Source organism: Elephantulus edwardii, unplaced genomic scaffold, assembly GCF_000299155.1.
Source record: "Elephantulus edwardii isolate Elephantulus edwardi_28Jun2011 unplaced genomic scaffold, EleEdw1.0 scaffold00062, whole genome shotgun sequence".
NCBI classification, from domain to species: Eukaryota; Metazoa; Chordata; class Mammalia; order Macroscelidea; family Macroscelididae; genus Elephantulus; species Elephantulus edwardii.
Genome location: NW_006399812.1, coordinates 16,940,938 through 16,967,186, shown reverse-complemented (window position 1 = coordinate 16,967,186; position 26,249 = coordinate 16,940,938). Strand labels below are relative to the sequence as shown.

At 41.2% G+C, this 26,249-nt stretch overlaps 2 protein-coding genes across 2 annotated transcripts in view; both read right to left on the bottom strand.

The window, feature by feature from the left end:
* Positions 1-879: 879 nt before the first annotated feature.
* Positions 880-1,592, bottom strand: LOC102855204 (40S ribosomal protein S7-like). Its single transcript, XM_006887846.1, has 2 exons — positions 1,086-1,592; positions 880-957 (listed from the first exon to the last, which is right to left on the bottom strand). The coding sequence occupies exons 1-2, from the start codon at positions 1,590-1,592 to the stop codon at positions 880-882; spliced, it is 585 nt and encodes a 194-aa protein (XP_006887908.1).
* An 8,814-nt stretch (positions 1,593-10,406) lies between these two features.
* The window catches only part of KIAA0355 (KIAA0355 ortholog), a 77,263-nt gene continuing 61,420 nt past the window's right edge, over positions 10,407-26,249 (bottom strand). Inside the window, exons 8-13 of the mRNA XM_006887845.1 lie at positions 22,808-22,933; positions 19,079-20,097; positions 14,685-14,850; positions 13,597-13,734; positions 11,218-11,296; positions 10,407-10,739 (exon numbers count right to left, since the gene is read on the bottom strand). Of these exons, the coding sequence (XP_006887907.1) occupies positions 10,431-10,739; positions 11,218-11,296; positions 13,597-13,734; positions 14,685-14,850; positions 19,079-20,097; positions 22,808-22,933 (1,837 nt within the window). The 3' untranslated portion in view covers positions 10,407-10,430. The remainder of the gene's footprint in view (positions 10,740-11,217; positions 11,297-13,596; positions 13,735-14,684; positions 14,851-19,078; positions 20,098-22,807; positions 22,934-26,249) is intronic.

Here is a 26,249-nt window from a genome sequence, read left to right as displayed (position 1 = left end):
TGATATAGTTGTTTAGAACTTTGGAGAGGTCTCTGACAGCTGACTTCCCCAACACAATTTCCTGGCTGCTGATGTCAATAATGTTGATTGTGGAGCCAAGCAAACGAAAGCCCTTTACAATCTTAATCTCTTCACCATTCGTCACGATGCTGCCAACTGGCACAGTGGTGAGAATCTTGTTTTCTTGATATTGAGCTTCAGTCCATATTGAAGGCTGTGGTCCTTGACCCTCTGAAGTAAGCGCTTCAGGTCCTCCTCAGTTTCAGCAAGTAGGGTTGTGTCATCTACATAACACAGATTGTTGGTAAGTCCTCCTCCAATCCTGAAGCCACGTTTCTCCTCATAGAGCCCAGCTTCCCAGATAATCTGTTCTGAATATAGATTGAAAAGGTATGGAGCTGGGGCACATCCTTGGCATACACTCTTCCCAATATTGAAACATGCAGTGTTCCCTTGCTCTGTACTGACAACTGCCTCCTTTTCCAAGTATAGGTTTTGCATAAGCCTTGATTATGTGTTCTGGCATTCCCATTCTTCTAGGAGTTAGCCACAGTTTGTTGTGGTCCACACAGTCAATGAAACTCCCTGCATTCAGCCAAGATCCACTGAACATTAGCTACAATATGCCTAGTACCACAACCCCTTGTAAACCCAGCCTGCACAGCTCTGACAGTTCTGTGTTGATGTGCTGTTCCACATGGATAATCTTCAGCACCAGAAAATTAGTTTTCTGTCTGAAGGGCATAGAACTCAGTAACTAAGGAAAGATAAAAACTAGAACAAGTTACCTGCTAACTCATGGTGATCAACCCTCCATTGAGTTTCTGGAACTAAATTTTTTTTTCTTCTCTGAACAATACCTTTATTTAATAATTTTGTTTATAACTGAAACTCTGGGAATTCAAAATTAACATCCTTTCCTGTGAGCTTCTTATTCACACCAGAGAATGTTTCAACCTTATTTTTTTTTTCTTTGTTAAACCTCTTTTTTTAAATTTTTTTTTATTTTTGCGTGAGTGTACCGTCAAATCAGATCTGACTGGTACAGGAGGAGATTGTCCCTCCTTTTCCCGACATGTTTCAACCTTATGTTCTACGTTATTCTGCTGTGCTTTGTCCAAATGGACCTTTATAAACCGGCTGCCATCCAGTTTTACACGGATTCTCTTGCCCACAATTTCACTGGGAAAGACCAAGTCTTCAAGGATTGCATCATGCACAGCTGTCAGGGTACGGCTCCTGGGGCGCTTTTGTTTATTTTTTGTGCGGCTTTTGCGAGTTGGTTTAGGCAGAATTCTCCTCTGAGCAATAAAGACACCGTGCTTTCCACTGAACTTTTTCTCCAGTTCACGTACTAAGCGGACTTGGATTTTCTGGAAAGATTTCAGTTGAGGAACAGGAACAAAGATTATAATAGCTTTCCGACCACCACCAACTTCAATTTCCTTAGCTGCTGTTATATTCAGCTCCCTTAATTGAGCCTTTAGGTCTGAGTTCATCTCCAGTTCAAGCAGAGCCTGAGAGATGCCAGACTCGAATTCGTCCGGCTTTTCGCCATTCGGCTTCACAATCTTCGCTCTTGAACTGAACATGGCCTTGTTCGTGCTGAGCACCGGCCTAGGAAGAGCTGGAACTAAATTTTTAAAGGTGACTGTCTATATTTCTCCCTCAGAGCAGATTATGGATTTGAACTCCTGCCCTTTTGGTTAGCAAGTTACACTACCAGATAACAAATGACAAAGGTTAGTTGTCTGTACAGATATCCACAGTAAATCTCTCACTTAACTTTCACTGAAGCCTGATGACAGATATTTTGCTGCCTTTCTCATTTAAGAGAGAGGTTAAGAAGTCTGAAAAGGGCCAGTCTATTACTAAATAAAGCATGAACTGCCCAACGCTAGCATTTCTTGGCTCATCAGCCTCAAGAAGAAGGTGAGGATAATTGAGAGGCAAGTCTCTCGTATTTATTACTCTGGAGGCTGTTCCAAAATTCCACTGGGTTTTCTAGGCTATAAATCTCTTAAGGAGGTGAAGTGGGAGAGAGCAGGGAGGGAGCAGCTGGTGGATTCCAACGGCTGACCTTTTGGTTGGTAGCTCAACTGTTGCAAACTAAGCCACCAGAACTCTTAGCTGTTTTAAAGTAAATTAAACCTCTCTGATATTAATACTAACAGAGCACAATTTTACAAGTGGAAACAGCCAAAAATTACACCTCAAGTAGAAGCAAAATGGAGGATAAGAAAACCTAGCCAACATTAATCCCTATGCACTGGGATTCAAGGATGTGTGTGTGTTAAACTCTCCTGCACCCATGAAAGGCAGGGTAGGGGAGTAAGCATATAGGGTCACTGGAGTCTGAGGCTGGCACCTCCTATCTTGAGAACACTGTAGGATCACAGCTTGGAAAATATCGGTACATTTTTAAAAAAAATTAAGCTGTTTTTACCACCCTTATCACAAAAACCTTGTCTGCAAAACACAATTGAAGGTCCAGAACAAGCATTTAAGTAAACCAGGCCTTAATCCAAGCCACTGGATAAGGATAAGGAAGGATCTAGAGGTCAGCAGTCCAGGGCCCGATTTGAAAGAGTTCCGCAAGGGGCGAATCCATGCCAGAGAGTTCTAAAGCAGCTCGCTGACTGGGACTGCTGAATCACGGTGACCAGCAAAGGCTAGGCGTGAGCATCTCAACCTCCGAAGGACCTGCCCAGACAAGTGTACGTGCCATAAAGAAAGAATTTATGCTGAGGTAAAAGAGGGGGCGGTGTGTGCATGTGCGCATGCGTGAGCGTGCAGAGCCACACGTTTGGACTGGGCGCGGCATGCGTACATGCGCATGTCCCTTCCCTGGACTGAGGAAAACAAGCAGACGCCCGTGTCCGCAGGTCTCCGATGGCGTTAGTATGCGCACTGCGCATGCTCTCGGGGTAGGGGCTGGTATGAGAGGGGAGAGTTAGTAGTGCGCGTGTGCAAGCAAGGAGTCCTTGTCTTGGGTCGCATAGCCGGAACTTTTCACATGTCAAAACTATCACGCGTTTTCTTGATCCCAGACTTTCGTGCGCCCACTGCCGGGTATTAAAAAAAAAAAAAAAGTTCCCTCTGCAGACACAGGCGCAGGTTTCCATGAGAAGAGAAAACTATGTCGTTAAATGTCGGCCAACCAGCTACCCAGATGAATCATCGGAACTTTCTCCTAGTCCGCGGCATCCTGTATTTAAAACAATGTTTTTTCCTTTTTTATATAATTACTGCTCAATATCAAGAACACAAAGATTCTCACCACTAGACCAATTGGGAGCATCAGGATGGATGGTGAAGAGATTGAGACTGTTCACAGCTTTAGTTTGCTTGGCTCCACGGTCAACACTCCTGGCACCAGTAGCCAGGAAATTAAGATACTATTCAAATCCTATCTCCATACCTTTTCAACCTGTATGCAGAACAGATTATCCAGGAGGCTGGGCTCTATGAGGAGAAATGTGGGGTCAAGATTGGTGGAAGATCTATCAACAATCTGCATTATGCAGATGACACAACCCTGCTTGCTGAAACTGAGGAGGACCTGAAGCACTTGCAGTCAAGGACTGCAGCCTCCAATATGGATTGAGGCTCAATGTCAGGAAGACAAAGATTCTCACCACTGGACCAGTTGGCAGCATCAGGATGGATGGTGAAGAGATTTAGATTGTTCACAGCTTTAGAATTGATGCCTTTGAGCTTTGGTGCTGGAGAAGAGTATTGAGGGTACCATGGACTGCTAGGAAAACAAACAGATTCATCCTGGAAAGGGTCAAACTGGGCTGATCCTTGGAGGCAAGGATTCTAAGGCTCTGTCTGACATACTTTGGACATGTTGCAAGGAGGGACAGGTCCTTGGAGAGGGACATCATGCTTGGTAGGGTGGAGGGACAGCGCAGAAGGGGAAGGTCCCCTATGAGGTGGATTGATTCAGTGGTTGGGGTAATTGGGATGGGTGTGTCAGAGACGGTGCAATTGGCACAGGACAGAGTTTAGGGCTGTTGTACATAGGGTCGCTATGAGTCGCAAGTGACTCGACGGCACATAACAACAACACTGCAATGGGAAAGTCTGCTGTTATGGACCTCTCCAAAGTACTGAAGAGCAATGGTAACTTTCTGGAGACTAAGGTGTGTCTGATACAGGCCATGGTCTTTGCAATCACTTGTTATGCATCAGAGAGTTGGACAATGACTAGGGAGGATAGGCGAATTGATGCCTTTGAACTGTGGTGCTGGAGAAGAGTACTGAGTGTACCATGGACGGCTAAGAAAACAGATTCATCCTGGAGAGGGTTAAACCGGGCTACTCCTTTGAGGCAAGGATTTTGAGGCTTTGTCTGACATACTTTGGACATGTTGCAAGGAGGGACCAGTCCTTAGAGAGGACATCATGCTTGTGAGTGTGGAGGGACAGTGCAGGAAGGGAAGACCCTCTATGAGGTGGATTAAATGACTGGGGTAATCGGGATGGGTGTATCGGAGACAGTGCGATTGGCACAGGACAGAGCAGAGTTTAGGGCCTTTGTACATAGGGTCACTGAGTCGCAAGCAACTTGACGGCACGTAACAATAAATATGTATTTGGGAACTACATGTATTTGAAAACTTGACCTCTGGCTGCTGATCCAGTGACCAAACTATTCATCTCTTATTCTTTTAGTCCAATTGAAGAGTTGTGCAACAAGACTCTGTCTAGCTCAGTTTTTGCTGTCTAGCACTCTGCCTCACTCCACCAACATGCCCTCATTTCATTTGCTTCACAGTTCCTAGTGAGTGTGACTTGGCGCTGGGCATTGCCCTACATTCTAGCCTCTCATGGGACCTTCATTCTAGAGTGTAGGTGTGTTACATGCTGTAATGAAAAAGCCAGGTTTTTCAAGGCCTCAGGGGCTCCAGCCAGAGACCTGTGGTGAGTAGGTCTGAGAATCTGAAATGGCAAGGGGACCCTGCTGCACCAGGAAACAGGCTGGAGAGGTGAGGCAGAAGCCAGGCTGATGAAAGTACAGATATAAGAACATGGTGGAATTTGAAGTGTGCATAATAAAACAGTCATCAGTAACTAAGTTTTCTGGCTGAACACTTCGGTTGGGTGCCTCTTAATAGGAATGGAAAAGAAAGGTAGGTGGAAAGTTGAAGACTACAAAAAGAGCTTAGATGTGAGAGAACTAAGAGGGATGTTGAGGAAGTAGACTGGAGCCTGGTCAAAAGACATTCTGCACACTAAGATTCTGTGAATCCTTTAGACTACATAAAATCAGCAGTGACTGCAGGGGTGATAGAAGGGTGGAGGTATGGGTAAGTTGTTAATCTCAGGCCATTCTCAGAATGCCAGGGAAAGAAGTGGCAAACTATTATCTGGTGTGAAGAACAATATATACAATTTTTTAAGTAAACCAGTATAAAATAAAAATTTTATTAAAAAATAAAGGTTTGGTGATATTATAATTTGTATTATACTTGTTATAAACCAAAACCATGTATGAATGATTGAATAAATTCCATTATGATTTGTTAAAAGAAAGTGGCTAGTCAAGACAAAGCCAAAGAGAGGCATTTGGATTTGACAAAATAGATGTGTGTGCAAAAAAGGTGTGCTATAAGTAAACATGGATTTCAAAGATAGTATGAACTACTAGCTGAAAGGCTGGTGGTTCGAAACCACATAGGAGCCTAAGAAAATGTGCCTAGTGACCTTCTTAAAAAAGGTGAAAGCTGGTAAGCTCTGGTAGCCTGGTGGCAAGAAGCTGCACTGCAATCCTAGAGGTATGCAGTTCAAATCCGCCAGATGCTCTGCTGGAGAAGGAGGCACAATCTCCTCCTGTTAGATTTGTTTTGATGGTATATACATACACATACACACACACACACACACAAAATAATAAAATAATTTAAAAAATTTTTTTGGAAATCCAAAATCTCTGTAAATGCTCATTAAAATTATTAAAAAAAAGAAATTTAAAAAAAGGCTAAAGCCGTGGAAACCCTATAAAACAGTTCTATTTAGCACATAAGCATCAGAATCTACTCAAGAGCAACTAATAACAGTAAGGAAAGAATGTAAAATTAATCATTTAATCTGTTAAATTATGGTGTAGTAAAGATTTTTGGATTACTAACCTCATTTTTCTATGTGGCAGCTAGAAAATGTAAAAGCTACATGTGGCTTGAAGCATATTATGATTGGGCAGGAATGGTTTAAGGATGTGATACAAAGAGGTACCTAGGAAAGTGGTGGGAGCTGAAGGAGTTGGGAGTTAAGGGAGAAATAAGGAATTTCCAGTGCTTGTGGTTCAGTGGACCTGGTTGTGAATTTGAGCATTTTCCCCACCTGACAGGAGAGCACTGGTGGCAGCACAATGCTTGTTTGGCTGCTAAAAAGTGGCCTGAGGGAGATTTGGCAGTCAGCTCCCATAAAGATTACAGCTTAGGAAACTGGATGGGCAGTTCTGCTGTCCTAGAAGGCCACTATGCATCAAGGCTGACTCAATGGCATACAACTGTGCACCTACAATGCAGTGAACAATCATTTTTTCAAGGTATAGAAGGGTACACTGGAGGTTGAGAAGAAATTCTAGTCCTCCCCTGTGGAATTATAAGGCCAGCTAAGCTGCCTGTTACTTTGAGGAATTCCTTGGACTCCTAGGCACCTATGGTCTACATGCAAAGCTTCTTTGGCAGCAGCAAAGATGTATCTTTGACTCCAGATCACAAGGTAGGTCCTAACAGTGGACAATACCTGGATAAACTCTCACAGTCCCCTTCTTGGAATATGGGATTTCATCTACACTCCTGGAGCTGGAAGCCTCACTCTCAAAGGAGCAACAGAGGAGTCAAAAGCCTCACAAGGACTTAACTGGCCTGTGCGGTTTCTTCTGATTCAGTTGGGATTCTTCCGGCTTGAGGCCTCCAAGGATCCTCTCAGGGCTCAGCTGCAACATCTATTTTCATGCACGCCCAAAGGGCTATGGGATTCATTTCTCCATCACTCTATGAATTAGACGTCAGTGAAGGAGCTAACATTAAATTGTTGTGTACTGTCGAGTGGCATCCACTTCCTAAACAACATGCCTCTGGAAACTATGAACTTTAAATATATGTCGATTGTTACAGAAAGGCTTCAGGGCTTTTGTTCATAGGGTCACTATGAGTTGTGCTCAACTCAAAGGCAATCAACAACTGTCCAACTAGAACTGGGTCATAGCTAACCTTGCAGCAGGTTTTCAGAGGTAGTTAACTGCATGGGAGGAGATAACCTGTCTTTCTCCTGCAGAGCAGCTGGTGGATTTGAACTGGACTCCTTTGTTGGCAAGTCAGCTCCTTACCACTAAGCCACTGGATTTCAACAGAACACAAAGAAGTAAGTGCACTTGGCCAGCTAAAATTTCAAGGTGAACTTCTGGTTATTTCTTGACACACTCATGCAATATGGCTGTTGCTAAGCCATTTTGTCCTGAGTTGAGCTAGGTAAGCTCTGGAACTTGGTCCCTATGGTCAATTTCTGGGTACCTCAGCAAAAGAAATTCAACTGGTACTTACACCGATAGGTTAGGTTATATTACACTGATCAATTGTATACTAAGGCTGTTGACTCAGCAGCATGCTACTCTTTTTCTAAATTAATTACAAAGTTTAATGAATGCTATCTTTTCTTCTCAGCAGGATGGCATCATTCAGTGAGGTAGAGTTCCTCTCCCATCAGATTGGGACCCTAGTGGGAGGAGGGGTTGAATGAGTCCTCATCTTAAGTCAGCTCTTCAGAAGGCTGGCTGGGAGCTCACAGCACCTATGTTTGGTGCAATGAGTGCTGGCAGGTTACATATAACCCAAGGAGAGAGCCTTCGGGAGACAGACTCCTTCACTACACTGGCCTCGCACAGAGATGGTACTTAGCTGTGGTCTTTAGAAAATCAAAAGGAGGGTGTGGGGTGGGCCATTCTGCTTCCTATCCACCCCCTCAGCTCATCCTGATACCCCAAGTGGTCTTTCCGTGCATGGCAGGACATGATGGACTAGCTAACAACCCAGGTGCAGAACAGGCTTTTAAAAGAATCCAGAGAGACTTCTCAAATGGTTTATGTTGCAGCTCAGTTTAAACAAAGATACAGAGTGTTATTATTATTAAATGTATATTTTTAATAAAGCCAATATTTATTTATAGGAGTTTTAAAAGTAAGATACAAAACGTAGAGTTCCAGTTTGGAAGTAGTTTTAATTATTCACACTGTGTCCTCCTGATGCCCGAGCAAGGCAGCCAAGCCCGGCCATGCAGAAGACACACATTCACACACACATACACATGCGCTTGGGCAAGACACCGCTGCCGAGCGCAGCACCTGGAATTACCAGTGTTCAGAGCAAGGTGGTGCTGTGAACAGAGCACCTACAGGGAGACCACACAGACAGCTTCAAAAGGTCTCACAGCCCATGGAGATGCAAAGTGTCTTTCTTAATAGAGAAAAACTGGAAAATGTTAAGAGGGCTGTCACCTAGGCTGGGGAATCAAGGATTGAGCAGGATGAGTGAGGTCTTTGGGGAGGCACTATTAAAACAAGAGTATGTCAGTATAATAGAACTTGAAATACAGGGTACGGTGGACACTTTACTGAAGGAAGTAGAAAACTATCTTACAAGTAAAAGAGCCACACAGAACTTTAACAGAGAGGAAAGTGTGCACACTGTGACAGCCAACACAGATAAAAGCCACATACAGTTGGTGCAAAGCCTATGCTTGGAAAAAAAAGAAAAAAAATCTATGTACAAAATAGTTCTCTGTAAACATGGTGAGGTGACTGTTTAGAACCTATGGTGACAATATCATTAAGTACAGGCAGCAATGGTGTCCCCACATAGCACAAAGACAATACCTGAGGCCTGGAAATAGCCTGGCAACATGGGACTCAACATTCAGGTGGCTGGGCTCAGACATCCCAAGGGTCCTCTAGAGTTCATATGCATGTGTGTGTGCGAATATGTATGTGTGTGTGTATGTATGTGTGTGTGTGTGTGTGTGTGTGTGTGTGTGTGTATATATATATATATTTATTTTTGGTATTTTTAAATAGAAATTTAATTATATTTGTAGGAAAATGAGAACATAAATGTGTTATTACAATCTTTGCTGGAAAAGCTTATATGGAGTTAGAAAGAATAAACCATTTATTAGTAGTTAACATATATTAAAATGGCTTAATGATTTAAGAAAATATAAAAAAAATATTAATACTGTCAAACTTTCATACCAGAAAATATTATGGATTTTTCTCAATTAGACTTTTTTAAAGATGAAATATGAAAAATTTAAATAAGTTTTATATAAACAACTTTCTATAACCTCAATTAATATACAATGGGATATATCTATTCTACATAGATATACTTAATATTTCTCAATTTTAAGCACCATTCAATTCTGGATCCATTCAGGCTGGAAAATATTCCTAAATCCACAGGATGTTATTTAATGGCACATGTTAACTAAAAATGAGGTTGCTTCTGTTTTGTTTAAGGAAAAAAGACTTAAATTAAATCCTATCTACATCTTGTTTTGTCTTCTGAGTCCATTCACACATGTCACTGCAATTTCGAATGCAGCTGTCTGTGCAGCCCTGAGGCTATGCCCCCCACCCTCCATGGACTGTGATAATGCCTCAGGCCTGTGTGGAAGTATCTCAAATGCAGAGATGTATCCTGCACAAAGACAAAACAGCTGGCTCAGCCCCATGTACTGTCAGGAAAAGGCCTCTGACATCAATCTTAGGATCCTGCTTTTGTAAATCTGGTAAAGGCTGAACCTCCTGGGTGCTGCTGGCATGGGGAAGTGCTGCCATTTTACAGAAAACCCAGGTGATTGCTTTTGACCACAACTATTTGATACTGTGTCCATTTTGTACAAACTTAAATATAGTATTGAACAAATCTCCAGCTGCAACATTTGTTATATTAAGATGTTTGATGCATCTTAGACAGGAAATGCTTTAACTAAAAATCTATGAGAAAAATAGCTGTAGAATGGAGTGAAAGGTGTGGTCATCACTCCACTCAGTACTATGGAGAATGGTCAGTTTTGATTCACTTTCAGACCTAATCACGTCCCAACACACGCAGAGACTAAGAACTTCAAAGCTGTGTGTCTTAGAACATACTTTGGCTCACCTCCATCACAATCACCTGAGGTGCTTATTCAAGTCCACAGATTCCCAAACATCCCCTGAATCTGTAGGGGCCTATGTCTCCAAAGTTTAAGTAGCCAGGATTTAAAGGCTGGGAGCTGCCAACCACCCTGGTCCCCAGGGATCCCTGCCCAGGACAGGGGTGCACTGGTCCTCTGGGGAGCTGGTTGACAGCAAGTTGCCCCTGGGACAGGAACTCTGGTCCCAAGTGCTCTGTGCAGGTGGGCAGGCTGACCGTGGGTCAGTACTGGGGCAAGTAGGCTGGCCTGCGCTCAGCCTTCCCAGGGAAGGCCTTGAAGCCCTTGGGTGCTGCCTTATGTGCTGGTGGGGGTGGGGGCTGTGGGGGAGTCTGCACGTAGGTAAAGGAGGCAGCACTGCAGTTGCTGGTGGCAGCCCACACTGGGGACTGCAACATCTGCATGGTGTCGTTCCACTGACTGCCAGGGCTGGCCACTGCGTAGAGAGGTGTGCTTGGACTGGGCAGTGTGCTGAGCAGAGTGGAAGAGTGCTGCCAAGGGGCTTTGGGTGGCCACGTTTTGGTTTTATTATCCTGAAAGACAGAAGAGGATTCTCAGTGGCATTTCTGGTGGTTTCCCCTCTTTTCCCACCTCCCCAGATCACTAATCCTTATTTCCTCTTAGGAGGCAGAGTGAGACCTCTATACCCTAATTGCCCCACAAGTCCTGGAACATTTTATGCACTCAGACATATTCTTTATTGTCCACTAGCCACTTGTGAATAATTAAACTGAGAAAATTAATTTTTAAATTCAGTTTTGAATAAAAAAATTTTTTAATAGCTGTATGTGGCTATCATATTGGACGACACAACCATAAAATTTGTGGCTTTGATTAAGTTGAAAGAAAGCTAATTATTCACAGAAAACCATGAACTAAGAAAACTAAGAAAAAAGTTATTCACCCCAAAATAGAACTACTCTTTACTATGAGGCCTTCTAAAAAGTAAACCTTAGAACTTTTCTTATGGTCTAAGCCAGCCCTCCACGGTCAGAGAAAGAGCCATAATACCTGGTTCATGTCTTCCACGGTAGGAAGAAGTGGTGGCGAGGGCAGCATGCTGGTCTCCTGCTCTCCACTGTTGTGTTTCCTGAAAGAACCAAGAGCTCTGTATAGTGATTACCTGGTTTCCTTCACCCCTACCTTCAGGGTTAAGGGCTCAAAGCACCCTTAGCGGTGGGGTGTCAGCCCCTTGCGTGGTGTATTACTGCAGAATGTCACAGGTGAGTGGGGCGGGGAAAGCAGGCAGAGGGCACCACTGGAATGCTTAGCTGCTCTCTGGCTTTCAGCTAGTTTATTCAATGATTGAGTGTTCACCATGCACTGGAGATGTGTGATTTAAAATTAATTGGTTATTAATTTATAATTATGAAAATGTTGAATGGAAAAGGAAACTGTAACAGGATCACAGCCAGATAAAATCAAGTTCTATCAGTATTTCTACACCACCAGTGGTCTCTGCAGAGAGATGGTACTGTTGTACTAGAGGTGACTAAATTATTTTTCTTAAATTTTTTTTTGTCTAAAGCAGAAGTCTTACTGGCCACCCACTCAAACCTGGCTCCTCTCCATCTCATTTCATGGCATCTGCTTTCACAAGGGAGTTGCTCATGTCATCCTTCATTCTCTCTTGCACATACCACACGGTTCCTCACTGGTGGCTTCCTCATTTTGTTTCGCTCTCTGCAAGCAGAAAGGCCCTGCTTTCTGAAACAAAATCTGCCTTTTCCTGCACTGTCTGCTCTCAAAAATCTGCTTTACTTTTCTTCATAGCACCAGCCACCCACAATACATTTGTTTTGTTCACCTGTCTTTTCCCATTACAGTGTAAGTTCCATAAGGGAAGGGATTTTGTTTTGTTCACACTTTTATTCATCTCTTCCTGGAACGTGATAGGTGTCTGCCAATAAATGAATAAATGAATCTAACTTCTCTACCTACTTGAGTATTACTATAAATAAGGAATAAAAATATTAACCAACATCATATGGCAGGGAATTCTGGTTGCCAAATGGTAAGCAGTTGTGCTGCCAACTCAAAGGTTCGAATCCACTAGTGGCTCCATGGGAGAAAGATGGGTAATCCCCTCCCATGTAATTGACAGTCTCTGAAACCCATTGGCGGGTCAGCTATGAGTTGGTTCTGACTTACTAGCAATGAGTTGAGTGGAACTATATCATATGATGAATGTAGAGGAAAAGAAATTATAGAAAACGTCTAGCATAGGGCTTGGCAATCAGAAAACACCAAATGCATTCACTGATCCTATCCTGACTCCGGTAACCTTGGTCTTTATCCACCTGTTCTCTACTGCATGTTCACAAAGCTTGGCTCTGTTGCGCAGGGTTACATAAACTGGCCTTCTTTCCTGTGCTCAGGCAGCTCAGCATCCACTCTTTCATTGTTGCTCATGTCCCTCTCACTGCCACCTCTGACCCTGTATATACTCATACTTACAACTCTCTTTCCACTTCTTTCTATCTAAATTCTTATCTTAAGGCTTATTTTAACTCTGTGACTACCACATTTTACTAAGGGAGCTCTAGCAGTGTAGGAGAAGGTACAGAGTGCCTTCCACTGTCAACCAAGAGGCCTGGGTTGTCTGCAGTGGTGTGAATCATTTAGTGGTTCTTAGAAAGAAAGATGGGCAGTCTCGTCCCACAAAGATTTACAACCTCAGAAACCCAACTGGATTGCTCTGAGTTGGAACCGACTCAACAGCAGTAAATGCATGATAACTAGTTTTTGCAAACTGTGCAACTGCCTCCTGCAATAGCTTCCTGTATGAGATATGCAGGTAGGTGTGTGATATGTATGCACATTATTTGTAAAAAACACAGTGCTTTTGAAAACTTTTTATATTGGAATATTTATTGTATTTTCCACTCTGAATTATCATTAAGAGATCACTGTATCTAGTTCTAACTTTGAAAGAAAAAGAAATTGAGGGTCAGCTATGTTAAGCCTTCATCTGGAATTGGACAGCCTGATTACAACTTGCCTATCCTGGCCTCACTCATCCTACTGAGAGGGCTGCCTTTGTGAGGCAGTGATGAGCAGAGACAGACTCTGAGTCCAAATCTTCCCCTGCCTGCTTCTGGACTTTTTACCTAGCATTACATGAGACTTTTTGCCAGCAAAAACTCAACCCAGTGTAAGTTACCAGTACTGCAAACCTATGTGATGTACCCATCCTCACCAATGTCTCCACATGGAGACAACCTCCTAGAAGTGCTCCTTTGAGTTCTTTATCAGACAGAGGGGGTCAGGGTCCCTCTGTCTTTCTCATACAAAACACACTGAGAGACAGGACTCCTGATGCTTCTAGAGAAATAAATGGAATTAATTCATATGCCCTTCTTTCCTCTTTGGTTTGAAAATTATTCACACCTTCTCTGCTTGACAGCTGCAACGAGGTCTGGACCAGAAAACATGGAGAATAAGCTGTCTCCATTAGCGGAGGATGTCTCGTCACTTGAGCTAGCTGAGTCTCCTTGAGCACCTGACCAGCCACTGGGTAGAGCATCCCTAAAAGCCAAAGACAGGTGTTGTTAATGTCCCTCTTCCAGCCAGCCTGCACAATGGCTTGAAAGTCCCCCCTTCTATCTAAGCCTTAAAAACCATGTCTTTACTTTGCACTCATTTCACAACCAAACAGTGAACCACTGTTCACAGGGTTGCTATCAGTCATACTTGACTTAATGGTATCTAACAACAAGATGTTTCTCTTCTAAGATGCACTGGTGGCTCGGTGGTTAATGTACCTGCCTGGCTACTAAAAGAAAGGTTGACAGTTTGAACCAATCAACTGCTCCACAGAAGAAACATGTGGTCTTGGAAACCCTGTGTGGTAGTTCTACTCTGTCCAATAGTGTTGCTATAGGCGGGAATAAATTTGACAATAATATGTTTTGTTTTTTGGGTTCATGAGTCTTCTAAAAATGCAAGATTTTCTTTATTCCTCTTATTATAAAAGTCACATATATTCTTTTCAGAAACCTATAGTTTATATATACAATTTACAGTTGAAAAGGTTTCTAGCTTTCAAGATTTATTGCCTAGGTAAAGATGCAAAAAATCAACTCCCTAGTTGTTTTTATAATGAAAATCCAAAATTCTCTTAATGGCTTTGTAGAAGTTTCAATATGTTGTTGTTAGGTAACATTCCATAAATCACATGATTTCAGAGCCACAGTCCTATCTACAAAAAGACCGTTCTATATGCACAACTGCTTCAAAACCATCACCAATTAAGATCTTGTCTATGGCTGAAGAGTCGGTCTGAAAGTCCACTGGGGTACATCACATCACATCAAGCAAACTCTGATTCTCTGAAGTTTTAACGAGGTGTCACTGTCACTTGTGGTTTGTAATGAAATAATTCTAACAAGGACACACACAGATCAAAAGCCTCCTTCTTAAAGACCTTATGTAAAATGGCAGTTCCCAAATGTCTCTCTGCCATAGCAAGCACTCACCCTTCTGTGAAGAACTCCGGTAAAGGCCAGGTCTGATGGGTATCCTCCATAGGTGGCCAGTTGCCTCTGGGGTTGCCTGAGCGACGACCATGCTGGGCTTGCCGTTTTTGCTGCATTGCCTGACTGACTCCTGCCACATAGCGAGCAAACTCTGGGTCTGAACCCACTGTATCGAGACAAAGGGGCAGAAAGCCTTTTGGTTCTTTTCCCACCTCTACCCTTTAAGAACTGTGTGCATCACACACAATAAACAGTGGCTCAGGACTCCAGCCTGTGGTTGCAGGATATGCCTCATATGATGATCTGGTGCTTTCAGGTCTGAAGCTGGGGTGTGATGTGTGCAGTGACTGTTACAAAGATTTTTTTCTAGGACAGAGACAAGCTAAATGTGAATGAAAGACACAGAGAAAAGAAAAAGTGGAGACATATCCTCCAGAAAGAGCACAGAGAGTGCCACACTTTAGTTTGTGACTAAATTCTAAAGGTACAGAATAGTTACTTCTAAATTTCAAGTTTCTGGTGAGTAAGGAGTTGTGCTGCCAACCCAAAGGCACACGGTTTAACCAGCTGCTCAGTCGGAGAAAATAGACAATCTCCTTCCTCTGTTTATTTATAGCCCCTAAAAAACTTCTGGAGGTTCAGCTATGACTAGGTTCCAACTTGAGGGCACACAACAACAGCAATAATATGAGCCTTGAGTCTTTAGGTAAGAACTTAGAAAGCCAGATGATCACTTTAACAAACAGATAACCTGCAAGTAGTTACCAGAGTGTCAGGGTCAGTCAGGTGGAGAGTAGTATTCCACTCCCATGTGGACCAATCTTTGTTTTAGAAGGCTCGGACTTGGAATTTTCTCAAATAGCAGGCTTGTACTACATTCAGTCTTAAGACAGTAACAATGGCAAAAATAAGATATAATTCAGAGTACATAAAGATGTGACCAGAAACACACTGGACAGAGCTGAATAAGGATATGAAGGGCAGGGCAGATGGAAGGAAAACAGTACTGATGACATTTAAAGAAAAAAGTAAAAAGATAATGGCAGGCAAGTATTTATGAGTAACAGGTTGAATACGGTTCAGCAGTGTATAGTTCTCAGTTTTCTATGTGAAAAGATGCTAGAGCACCTTCTCTTAACATAATTCTTATTATTATTCTTAGAGCCACTACATGAGGCTGCTCAGATAAGCAGAGTAGTAGGGGTTAAAATCAAAGCCAACCACCTTGGTTAGTCAACCATGATCTCAAGAGCCCTGTTTGTCCATCCACATTAGATGATCTGTTTGACTAGGCCCCTTAACTGTCACCTCCAGATAGGGTCCTTCTATAGTTCACCTGACCAGACCTTGTAAGGGAAGTCAGCTAGAAACACCATCAAAGACCTGTGGGCCTTACCTCAAGAAATGCTAGTGGAGAAAGGCTTTGTAGACTTTGTAAGACTTCTAGCTTTGTAGGATTTATAGAATAACAAAGTAAGGTTGTCAGGGCCCTCAGTTAATGGTAAAATCCTGCCAAGACCAGATTTAGTGAGACTGTCAAGAAATGTGCAATTTATTTGTCACCAACATAAAATGCCCACCTGCAAGGAGCAGCTAGGTGGGCCTGCTTTGAACAAGAGCAGAAGGGCATATGTGCCCTTACTGTGTCCTAAGGACGTAGACACAGGGTTCCTAAGGTCCACCTATGCAAGAAGAGCAAGAAGAAACAAGCATACGCAGCAATAGGAAGAAAATGTTTCCTTCTTCTGAGGTGTTTCAGTAAGGAAGGTTTTTTTCTGGTAGTATTTATAATGTTAATGTTTCTAATTATTTACAAGAATTTATATTTATAGTATTCCTCCTGTAAATGAAATATGTTTTCCATTTCGATACACATTTTACTAAATTAGAGGAAAGTATAAGTGATTTCCCTCACATACATCTACCTACTTTACTAGATTCTTATACTAATTTTAGAAATTTTTTATTGAACAAGATGTGGCTTTTAAAACTATCCCTTTCTAATCTTGTTGTTGTTATATGCTGTCAAGTTGCTTGCAATTCATAGCAACCCTATGTACAACTCTGAACATGCTCTATCTTGAGCCAACCTTATTATTTCTGACACACCTACTCCCATTACCCCAGTCACTGAGTCAATCCATCTCATTCAGGGTTTTCCTCTCACTGTCCCTCCACCCTTCCAAGCATGACATCCCTCTCCAAGGACTGATCCTTCCTTGCAACATGCCCAGTGTATGTCAGATGGAGCTTCAGAATCCTTGCCTCCAAGGAGCAGCCTGGTTTTACCCTCTCCACTACTCATTTCTTTTTGTCCTACTGTATTTGTCAGAAAGTCCGAGATAAAGTTACATGCTATTGGTGGTTACAGATGTCTCTATTACTTAATAGAAATGATTTTATGCTTTATCATACAAGATCCTATTTCCTACTATTTATGGTAGTATTTGCAAGGAATTTCCTTTTATTCATATTTTATTATAAGGGATTTCTTTTCTCTCTGCTATGCCTTTAATCAAATGTTTTTATAATGTTTATTGATAAGATCAGTTTTCTTAATTAGTTGATAAAATGGGTCACACTAGGAGCTCTGGTGGCCTACTGGTAAGGAGCTAGGCTGCCAACCTACAGGCCTGCAGTCTGAATCCACCAGTTACTCTATGGGCAATTTCCTCCCTTGCAATTTACAGACTCTGAAAACCCGGTGAAGGGTCAGCTGACTTGACAGCACAACAAAAATGACAACATATATTAATAGTTTTTAACACTTGACTAAAATCTTGATATAAATCAGGTTTTTTCACAGTAGCTACTCTGTAGCTTCGCTGTTAAATCTTCTTGCAGGTATGTCAATGAGAAGCCATTATAGTTTGTTTTTAAATACTCTCCATAAAGTTTTCAAGGTAAAGGTATCTTTTTCTGCACCTGAAACAGACTACATAATTTTGATTTTTATGTGTCTTAAAATTAGATAAAACTTACCTATGAATCAATTGTTTTTGCTACCTTTCTCTATTGAATCAATTGTTTTTGCTGCCTTTCTCTATTAAAGGCAAATCTTTAATTTCTTTTTCAATCTCTTCTACTGAAATAGATCTAAGCAGGTTTTCCACTTCTTGGTACAGTTTCAGTAACATATATTTTACCAGGAAATCATTCAATCTCCACTCAAGTTTTCAAATATGTTGCCATGAAGTCACATTTCTTAATTTTTTTTTAAAATTTTTATTATTTTGTGTGTGAGTGTACCGTCAAATCAGATCTGACTGGTACAGGAGGAGATTGCCCCTCCTTTTCCAACAGAGCATCTGGTGGATTTGATCAGTGTCCCTCTGGGATACATTTCTTAAAATTTTTAAGTTTGCTTCTTTATCTTTGGTTGTTTAGTGCCTGCCTTATTTTTCTTTATCAGATTCATAATAAATTTTCTGTTTTAATTGGTCTCTCAATGACTTACTTTAATGCTTATTCACTATTTCTTCTTTTAACTTAACCAAGATTAACTTTTATTCTTAATTAGAGATTTCTGAGTAGTACAATTATGCACTTAGTTATTAGCTGAAATACTAATGCCTCAAAAAGAGGCCTAGTGACCTGTTCTCAAAATGCTGCAGACTTAAATACCCAGTGAAGTGCATTTCCACTCTGCAGACATGGGGTTATCATGAATCAGTCAACTGACAGCATTTATTTTCATCTGGATGGTGCAAACAGTAAACGGGCTGGGTTGCTAACCAAAAGGCTGGTGGTTTGAGTCCATCCAGGGGTACCTTGGAAGGTAGGCCTGGCTCTAGATCTAATAATACCAAACAGTGAAAACCCTGTGGAGCACAGGTCTCCTATCACACACACACGGTCACTAGCAGTTGTGGTTGACGCAATGGCAACTGGTAAATGGCCAATTCTTTAATTCCCTGTTTTAAGTGTGTTTGTTTTGTTTCTAAGCTGACTTTGGAGTGTGTTTTCTGGGCCACAGAAAGCTGTATTCTATGAAGATAGGGGAGTGTTGTACTACTTTTCATAGTTCTTCAGGGTTCTAGAACTTGGGCAAAGAAAAAAGCACAAGGAACAGATGGATAATCAAGAAACATGGACCTCATCCAGGATTGGCTGCTTCGATCCCAAGAATGAAGGACTCAACTTGGAAGCCCATTCAAATGATCAAATTTTGAGCAATTCAAGGAACTTCAAGTGAGAAAAATTGTGCTTATGTTCTCAGTTCATTCTCACTACTGTTCCCCATTCTAGCTAGAACTAATTTGCTACCAAAGAGAGAGAAAAAGTCTTTATAGGTATACTAAGTCACTCCACTGCCCTGTAAGGCTGTCATAAAAGGCGATTAAGTCCTCTTAGCAATTACATTTTAGGTTAAAACCCGAAAGTGCCACACATACCTGCAGGATCAAATGGCAGAATCTCTCCCAACATCCCAAAGACTCCATCGCTTTGGTCACGGTTTGGCCAGGTGTTATTTCGAGGTCCCTGAGGTTTCTGTCCCAAAACCTCTGACATCACATTATCCATATAGCTGCTCACCAAGCCCAAGCTGTATAAGTCAGAACTGAGATCAGATATGCCAGGCCATTGGCCAAGAGGAGACAGACCTGCTCCAACAGGCTGTGCTGGCTGCTGGGATGAGCCATGCACCCATTTCCCAGGTGCTCGAGGCTGGGGTGGGGGCTGCTGAGGCCCAATGGGCTGGAGCAGGTGCTGGTAGTATTGGACGTGGGGCTGCTGTTGCTTTGGGGACTGTTGCTGAGGTGCCAGACCCAGCTGGGATGTCAGAGGTGTGTGTGCTCCAGCCTGGGGAGGTCTTGCAGGGGGCACTGGCAGTGGTGGCTGCACGGCTCCTGCCTTTTGTTCAGTCACCATGGCTGGGGTGGCAGAATCACGCCGTGTCATCAGTGGAGAGCCCTGGTGGGACTGGCCCACGTTAAAGCCTGAGAGAAAGTCTATCACCTCCTGCATTTCCTGATCAGTTGGTAAGTTCATACCCTTCTCATCTTTGCCATCATCTCCATGCAAGAAGTTCTCATGCCTGTCCATGATAAAGCCATTGGCCATCTGATTACCAGCATTCTGAGCAGACTGTGAAAGGTCTGTTGTTCTAGGGAAATTACCAGTGTTCAAAATGCTTTGCAATCTTGCATCAACATTACTGGACATTTTGGCCTTCTCTTCTGAATACCCAGCTATGAAGATGTTTTTGGAAGGGGTATTGGGGTTGGAATAATTCGTGTTACTGCTGGAGCTGGTGCAAGAAGCTTTCTTGGTGAACCGGGATGTCAGTTTAGCAAATGTCTTCTGGAGGCCTGAAGATTTGTTTCCATTTCCAGCAGGCAGGTCAGTCTGATTTCCAAAGTCACAGATCTCTCTTTGTAGCTGAATCTGAATACAGGGTAAAGCTTGCTCCCTTTTTATATATAAATTATTTTTAAAAAAGACAAATATACATATTAGACAATGAAACAGACTTTTCTGTATTTAAGAAACACTTTAAGAATAAGACAAATTTCTCAAAACAACTATGAGATATCATCTCACCCCAGTAAGAATAGCAAATTCACTATTGGTGCGAGTGTAAAATGGTGCAACCGCAATGGAAGGCAGTATGGCACTTTCTCAAAAAGTTGCTAAGAGAAATACCATTTGACCCAGCAATTCCACTACTTCTAATATACCCCAAAGAAACCATAAATGCCACCCAAGCAGATAAATGTACACCCATGTTTATTGTGGCTTTGTCCACAATAGCAAAGAGTTGGAAACAACCTAGGTGCCCATCAACAAACGAAAAGATAGAGAAGCTGTGGTATATCCACACAATGGAATATTATACTGCACTGAAAAACAAAGGACACACTGACAAAGGAGATTAATCAGAACTAGCTTTGACAAGCACTGTGGCAACTGGACAATTAAAACAGACTTTCAAGGGGGGGGGAAAGAAGAATGAACTGGGGAGGAGGGTAAAGAAACAGTGCAACAATGAATGAATGAAAACCCCAAACCTCTGTAAATGTTCATTAAAGTTAATAAAATTTAATAAAAAGAGAAAAACAAGGAACTCATGCAATATTATTCAAAATGGGTGACCCTGGAGGACATTATGCTGAGTGAAATAACTCAGTCACAAAAGGACAAATACCACATAGTGCCACTGTTGTAAAACAGGAGTGACATCAGAGGTGGGAGGAGACTGAGAAAGATGGGATAAATTATGTATACTGCATTGAAAGAGATGAGGGAGAGAACTGTTTAAAAGGGATAAATGATTAGGTATTACTGTTATCAGGAGTCCAGAATGAAGGCTGCATAGTGGAGTGGACTTGGGGGGAGGGACTGTATAACAATTAAAGAATTTTTCTTTTACTTTTCAAAGAGAAGAGCGAACTGGGGGTGGGGGAGGTGTGGTCAGGGAGAAAAGCGCAACAATGAATGAATGGAAATCTAAAGTTCCTATAAACTTTCATTAAAATAAATAATAACAATAAAAAGAAATAAAATAAAGCAAAAAATCAAACAAACCTCTCTGGCATCAAGATAGAAAGCACTAAAGGGCGTTAAACATTTACTATCTCTATAAAGGAACTCTGGTAGCATAGTCTCTAGAGGGTTGTGCCACTCACTAACCCAAAGGTGGTAACTCTCTGGTGGTTCAAATCCACAGCAGTAGGAGAGGGCCTGAGGGTAGGGAGGGGAAAATCATAAGGTTGCGGAATTTGGTGGGCGGAGGAAAAGGGTGAAAGAATTAGGAAAGATCCAGTGGGAATTTGTTAAGAGGTTAACAGTGGGCATAGATCAATGGTGATTAACTGTAAAAAATACAATGTATGGGAATAACTGTATGAAACACAAGGTAAATGAAAGAATGTATGAAACAGTGTATATAAATGAAAATGTACAAATTTTATATGAAACCAATATTAAAAAATAAAAATTCAAAGCAGCTCAATGGAAGAAAGAAGGGGGCTATCACTTCCTATGTGATTCAGTTTCCAAAAACCCACATGAGTGTCAGCTATGAGTTGTTTCTAACTCTACAACAACTGAGTTTAAGTACCTGTGTATATAATAAAGGGCTATGAAAATTACATTAGGATCAAATTGAAGAGTTGTGAGCGACACTCTCCAACTATATGCAGCAAAGGTGGGCAAAAATGCTTAGAGTGGGGAATGCACTGGTGGCTGGAGAGCAAGATTTGAGAGTTAGACGGGTCCAGCAGAGGGACAAAGAACAAATCTACACAGCAGAGAGGACACTGAGGGGTGACTAAGTGGAAATAATTACAGATGGTGCTAAGGAAAGTTAAGTGTTACTTCTAAGGTTTTTGCAGTATTTTTTCTGTGATAAGAGAGCTCTAGAGATGGGGCAAGGGATCTGGGATGGGAACAGATGGAAGTGATAGAGGGCTGACAATGGATAAACCATTTCATCTTTTTGGGCCTCTGAGTGCTAATCAGTTAAGGAAAAAGGAAGGTCCTGGGCCAGATGTCTAAAGCTCTTACTGGTTCTAAACTTTAATAATTCATTCAAAGATAATCATGTAACTCAACTACTTTCAGATAAATGTTATGTGGGATATAAGTAAATATAAACTTTTTTTTTCTGTTCTTGGAGAATATAAATTAGCTTTAAAGTCCTTTTATTAAGTGAAATCATATTGCAATTTATTTTCAAATAATTGTAAAAAGGGCAAAAATGTTAGTAAATTTGGGAGTCTCTATATATATAGGACATAAAGTAATTTTTGGTACTATTACTGCAACTCTTCTATACTTTGACATTATTCCAAAACAAAAAGTTACTATAAATTGTCTTTTCTCCCTCTCCTCTACTTTTTTCCCTTCTTTTTTTGTGATTTTAATGAAAAGTTTACAGGAAAGTTGGATTTTCATGTATTTATTTATTAATTCATTCATTCATTATTGCACATTTCCCATTTCCCCCTCCAGTTTACTTATAATCATTCATTGTTGCATTAATACCATAAGTTATCTTTTATGTTTTATTTATCCACATACTAATGTGAGGACACATATATGATTACAATGCCTCTAGGTGTGGACCTAAATGCACAGTACTGGCACAGCTAATCCAAGTGAGTGACACAGACACCAACCTCCCTGCCCTCCAGCGGTTTAGGTCCAACACAGCTGTGTAGAGCACATCAACCAGACCCAGGGTCTTCTCAGGATCAAGACTTCTCTGTAGGAGGGACATAGTAGCAGGGTCTTCTTTCAGGCACCTAGACACAAACCAGGCTGCATCAGTCATAGCTGTACTCCTCTGCAAAGGCATTTCAAAGCATGCCTCATGGGAAGTCTATACTATCAGTACCCCCATTCCTCCTTCCAACCAGATCATTCTAAGAACATTTAGAAATTGGCTGAGCTGTAAGAAGCTGCGCTGCAATCCTAAAGGTTCACAGTTTGAATCCACCAGATGCTCTGCTGGAGAAGGAGGGACAATCTCTTCCTGTGCTAGTTGGATCTGATTCGACAGTAAACAACAATTTAAAAATAAAAATAAATAAATAAATAAAAAATAAAAATAAATAAATAAAATGGCAAGGCTAACCCTATAACGTTAATTCTAGAACATAATCATAGAACATAGAACCGGGATGTAGGAGAAGAGTGCTGAAGTTCGCCATCGACTGGCAAAAGAACAAACAGACATGTCTTGGAGAAGGTACAGCCTGAGTGCTCCATGGAGGCAATGATGATGAAGCCTCATCTCATATACTTTGGGCATGCTGCTAGGAGAAATTTATGGGATCACTATGAGTTATACTCAACTAGACAGCACCTAACAACCACCACCATCCTAAAACTTATTGCTATACAAAAAACGAGAAAGGAGGAAAATTCAAGAAATTATCAGGGTGTGTAGCCTCAATAAGTTTCTCATTATCTAGAGTCTATTTAAGGCAGAAAAGCACTCAGAGGAAATGCTATTTTCCAGAGGCATTAGTATGCTCTCACTGTCCAACATCCACCTGACATCCTGGAGTCTTTGCTGATATTCTGTCATCAGGCACAGTATCTGGTTTTAATTTTTTCCATAATTCTTTTGCTCCTCCCTTTTCCTACAACTCTTCACACCTTTAGTTTTTTTCTCAACAAACACTTACTTTGTGATAGCAAAGAAAAAGAAACACTAAAATGAAATCTTTACCAAAAACAACCAGCAGAGGGAAGTCTTCAAAGGAAATAAATCACTGGGAAAGATGGAAGAAAACTTCAATGTTAATCATTTTAGCACTAGTGTAATATTTACCCAGTTGCCCAAAAGTCAGTAAGCAGTGTATCATCTCAACAATCAAAGTGAACTGCCAACTCTTCCTTGATGTATTAACAAGCTGTAAACATTTTTAGCAGCATCTATTGAATACACCACAGACTGTCAAACAAATGTGTGTTGGGTGAAGCACACCATAGAGGCAAGGATCTTACATACTTTAGACATGTTATCAGAAGGCACCTGTTCTTGGAAAGAAACATCATGCTTAGGAAAGCAGATGCTCAGTGAAATAAAGGATGACCATCAATGAGATCAGTTGACTAACTGCAAGCATATGATGGAGCATGGCAGAGATTGTAAGGATGAAAAAGGATAGTTTTGATCTGTTCTATGGAATGCTGCCCTTTTTGGTGTTACTGCCTATTTGGCAGACAGGTGAGTTGTAGGTCTGACTGAAATCCAGGTCTGCAGACTAAAAGCTAAAAATTTTAGAGTGTTAAGTGTCCATCAGTCTTTATCAAACCAGCAATCCTAGTCTTTCTTTTTAGTTCTGCTTTTCACTTTTATCCCCCTATATCAGGGAATTTGCATTGTGATTACTCTCAGGGAAGTCAGCAGTGGCAACTGGGCACCATCTAGTACTTGTGAAGACTGATGTTCATGTGGTCCATTCATCCTCTGGACAGTCTTCGGTTTTCTTTACTTTTCTCTACTAAGGATGGGGGAGGCCAATAGCTGCCTGTAAGCTTTTCAGACTCTAGTTGCAACTCATCAAAGCAGGATGTAAGACTTTGGCTTTGGGGATAATGTTACGCCAGTTGACCTAGATGTCACCAATGAATGTCCCTGAGTTCCCAGAGCCCAGCATTCAGTTGATTTAAATATTTCCTATACAATTATATATTCAGCCAGATTATAATAGTAATAGCAAAACTGCCTTCCAATATGGGCTTAAAAAATTTATTGTGATTTGTGTGAAAGTTTACAGAGCAAATCTGTTTCCTATTAAACAATTTACACACAATCTGTTTCATGACATTAGCTGCAACCCCTCATCATACCAGCACTCTTCCTACCTACTCCCTGTTTCCATTCATCTTTTCCTGTCCCGTCCTGATGAGTGTTGTTTCATATGGTTGACTGTTCTTGGAATACACTCCTCAAAGATGTTACTGACCACTGTAAAGGCCAGTGTTTATGTTTGAAGTATCATTCCTGGCATGGCTTCAGTTCCAGGTTTGAAGGGCCACAGTCTCAGGCATTATATCAGTTATCTATCACACTAATAAATTGTTTTTGTTTTGTGGTATATGTTCATCCTATTATGTTCAGGACCTTCTACTGTGATTCAGAGTAGCAACAGCTGGGCACCATCCTAGTTCTTCTGGTTAGGGCTGTAGAGGCTGTGGTTTAGTTACTCCTTAAGTTCCTTGGATCTTTCATTTTCTTCACACCAGATAGGAGGAAATCCTGATTTGGCTACTTGCATGCTTTTAAAACTTGAGGTGCTACTCACCAAAGTAGGATGTAGAGCACAGTCTTTGTGGACTATGGTATGCCAAGTGATGCAGATGTCACTGGAGACTATGGTATTCTATGAGTTTAATTTTTCATTTATTAATATAGCTATGATAAAGAAAGGATAAATCTTCAGTGCTGGATTATGGGATTTCTAAGGTAACATCTCTCCCATATTATGTTTCCAGTGTATTAAACAACCCTTAAGAAAGACCATGTGATTTATTTGCTATTAAAGGTCTATGAGTATATTTGTATAATCTGGTTCAAACTCAGTATCATTAATTTCAAAAATATATTGGGTAAGACAATATTATATGGTTTCTTCTACTTTGCTTTCCTTGGATTATCAAGTTTAAGATTTTCTTTATGCATTTATCAATCACATTTCTTTCTTTCTGATTCCCCTGTTCATGTTCCTTGTCTCTCTCTCTCTTTTTTTATTATTTGTCAAAAGTTTTGTTTTAGTTTTTTGGGAGGTGGGTGGGAATATGGGAGTTTTTTAAAAGAAATGAAAACTAAATAAATGTAGAATAAACTTTTTATGTTACAAACACAATTAAATAATAAAAATAGCACAGCTTGCCCCTAAATTTGCTATGACACTAAGCATGTAATCCTATGTGCTCAATATCATCAGGATGTAGCTGGTGAAGACAGAGGAGAAGGAATGTGATGTCTGTACTCAGCTGTAGAAGGCACTGGGTGACTCAAAAACATTTAAAATCTAAGGATTTACCAGCAAAGAATATATTAATAATTTTGACACAAGAATATAAAGAATCCATGACATACATTAA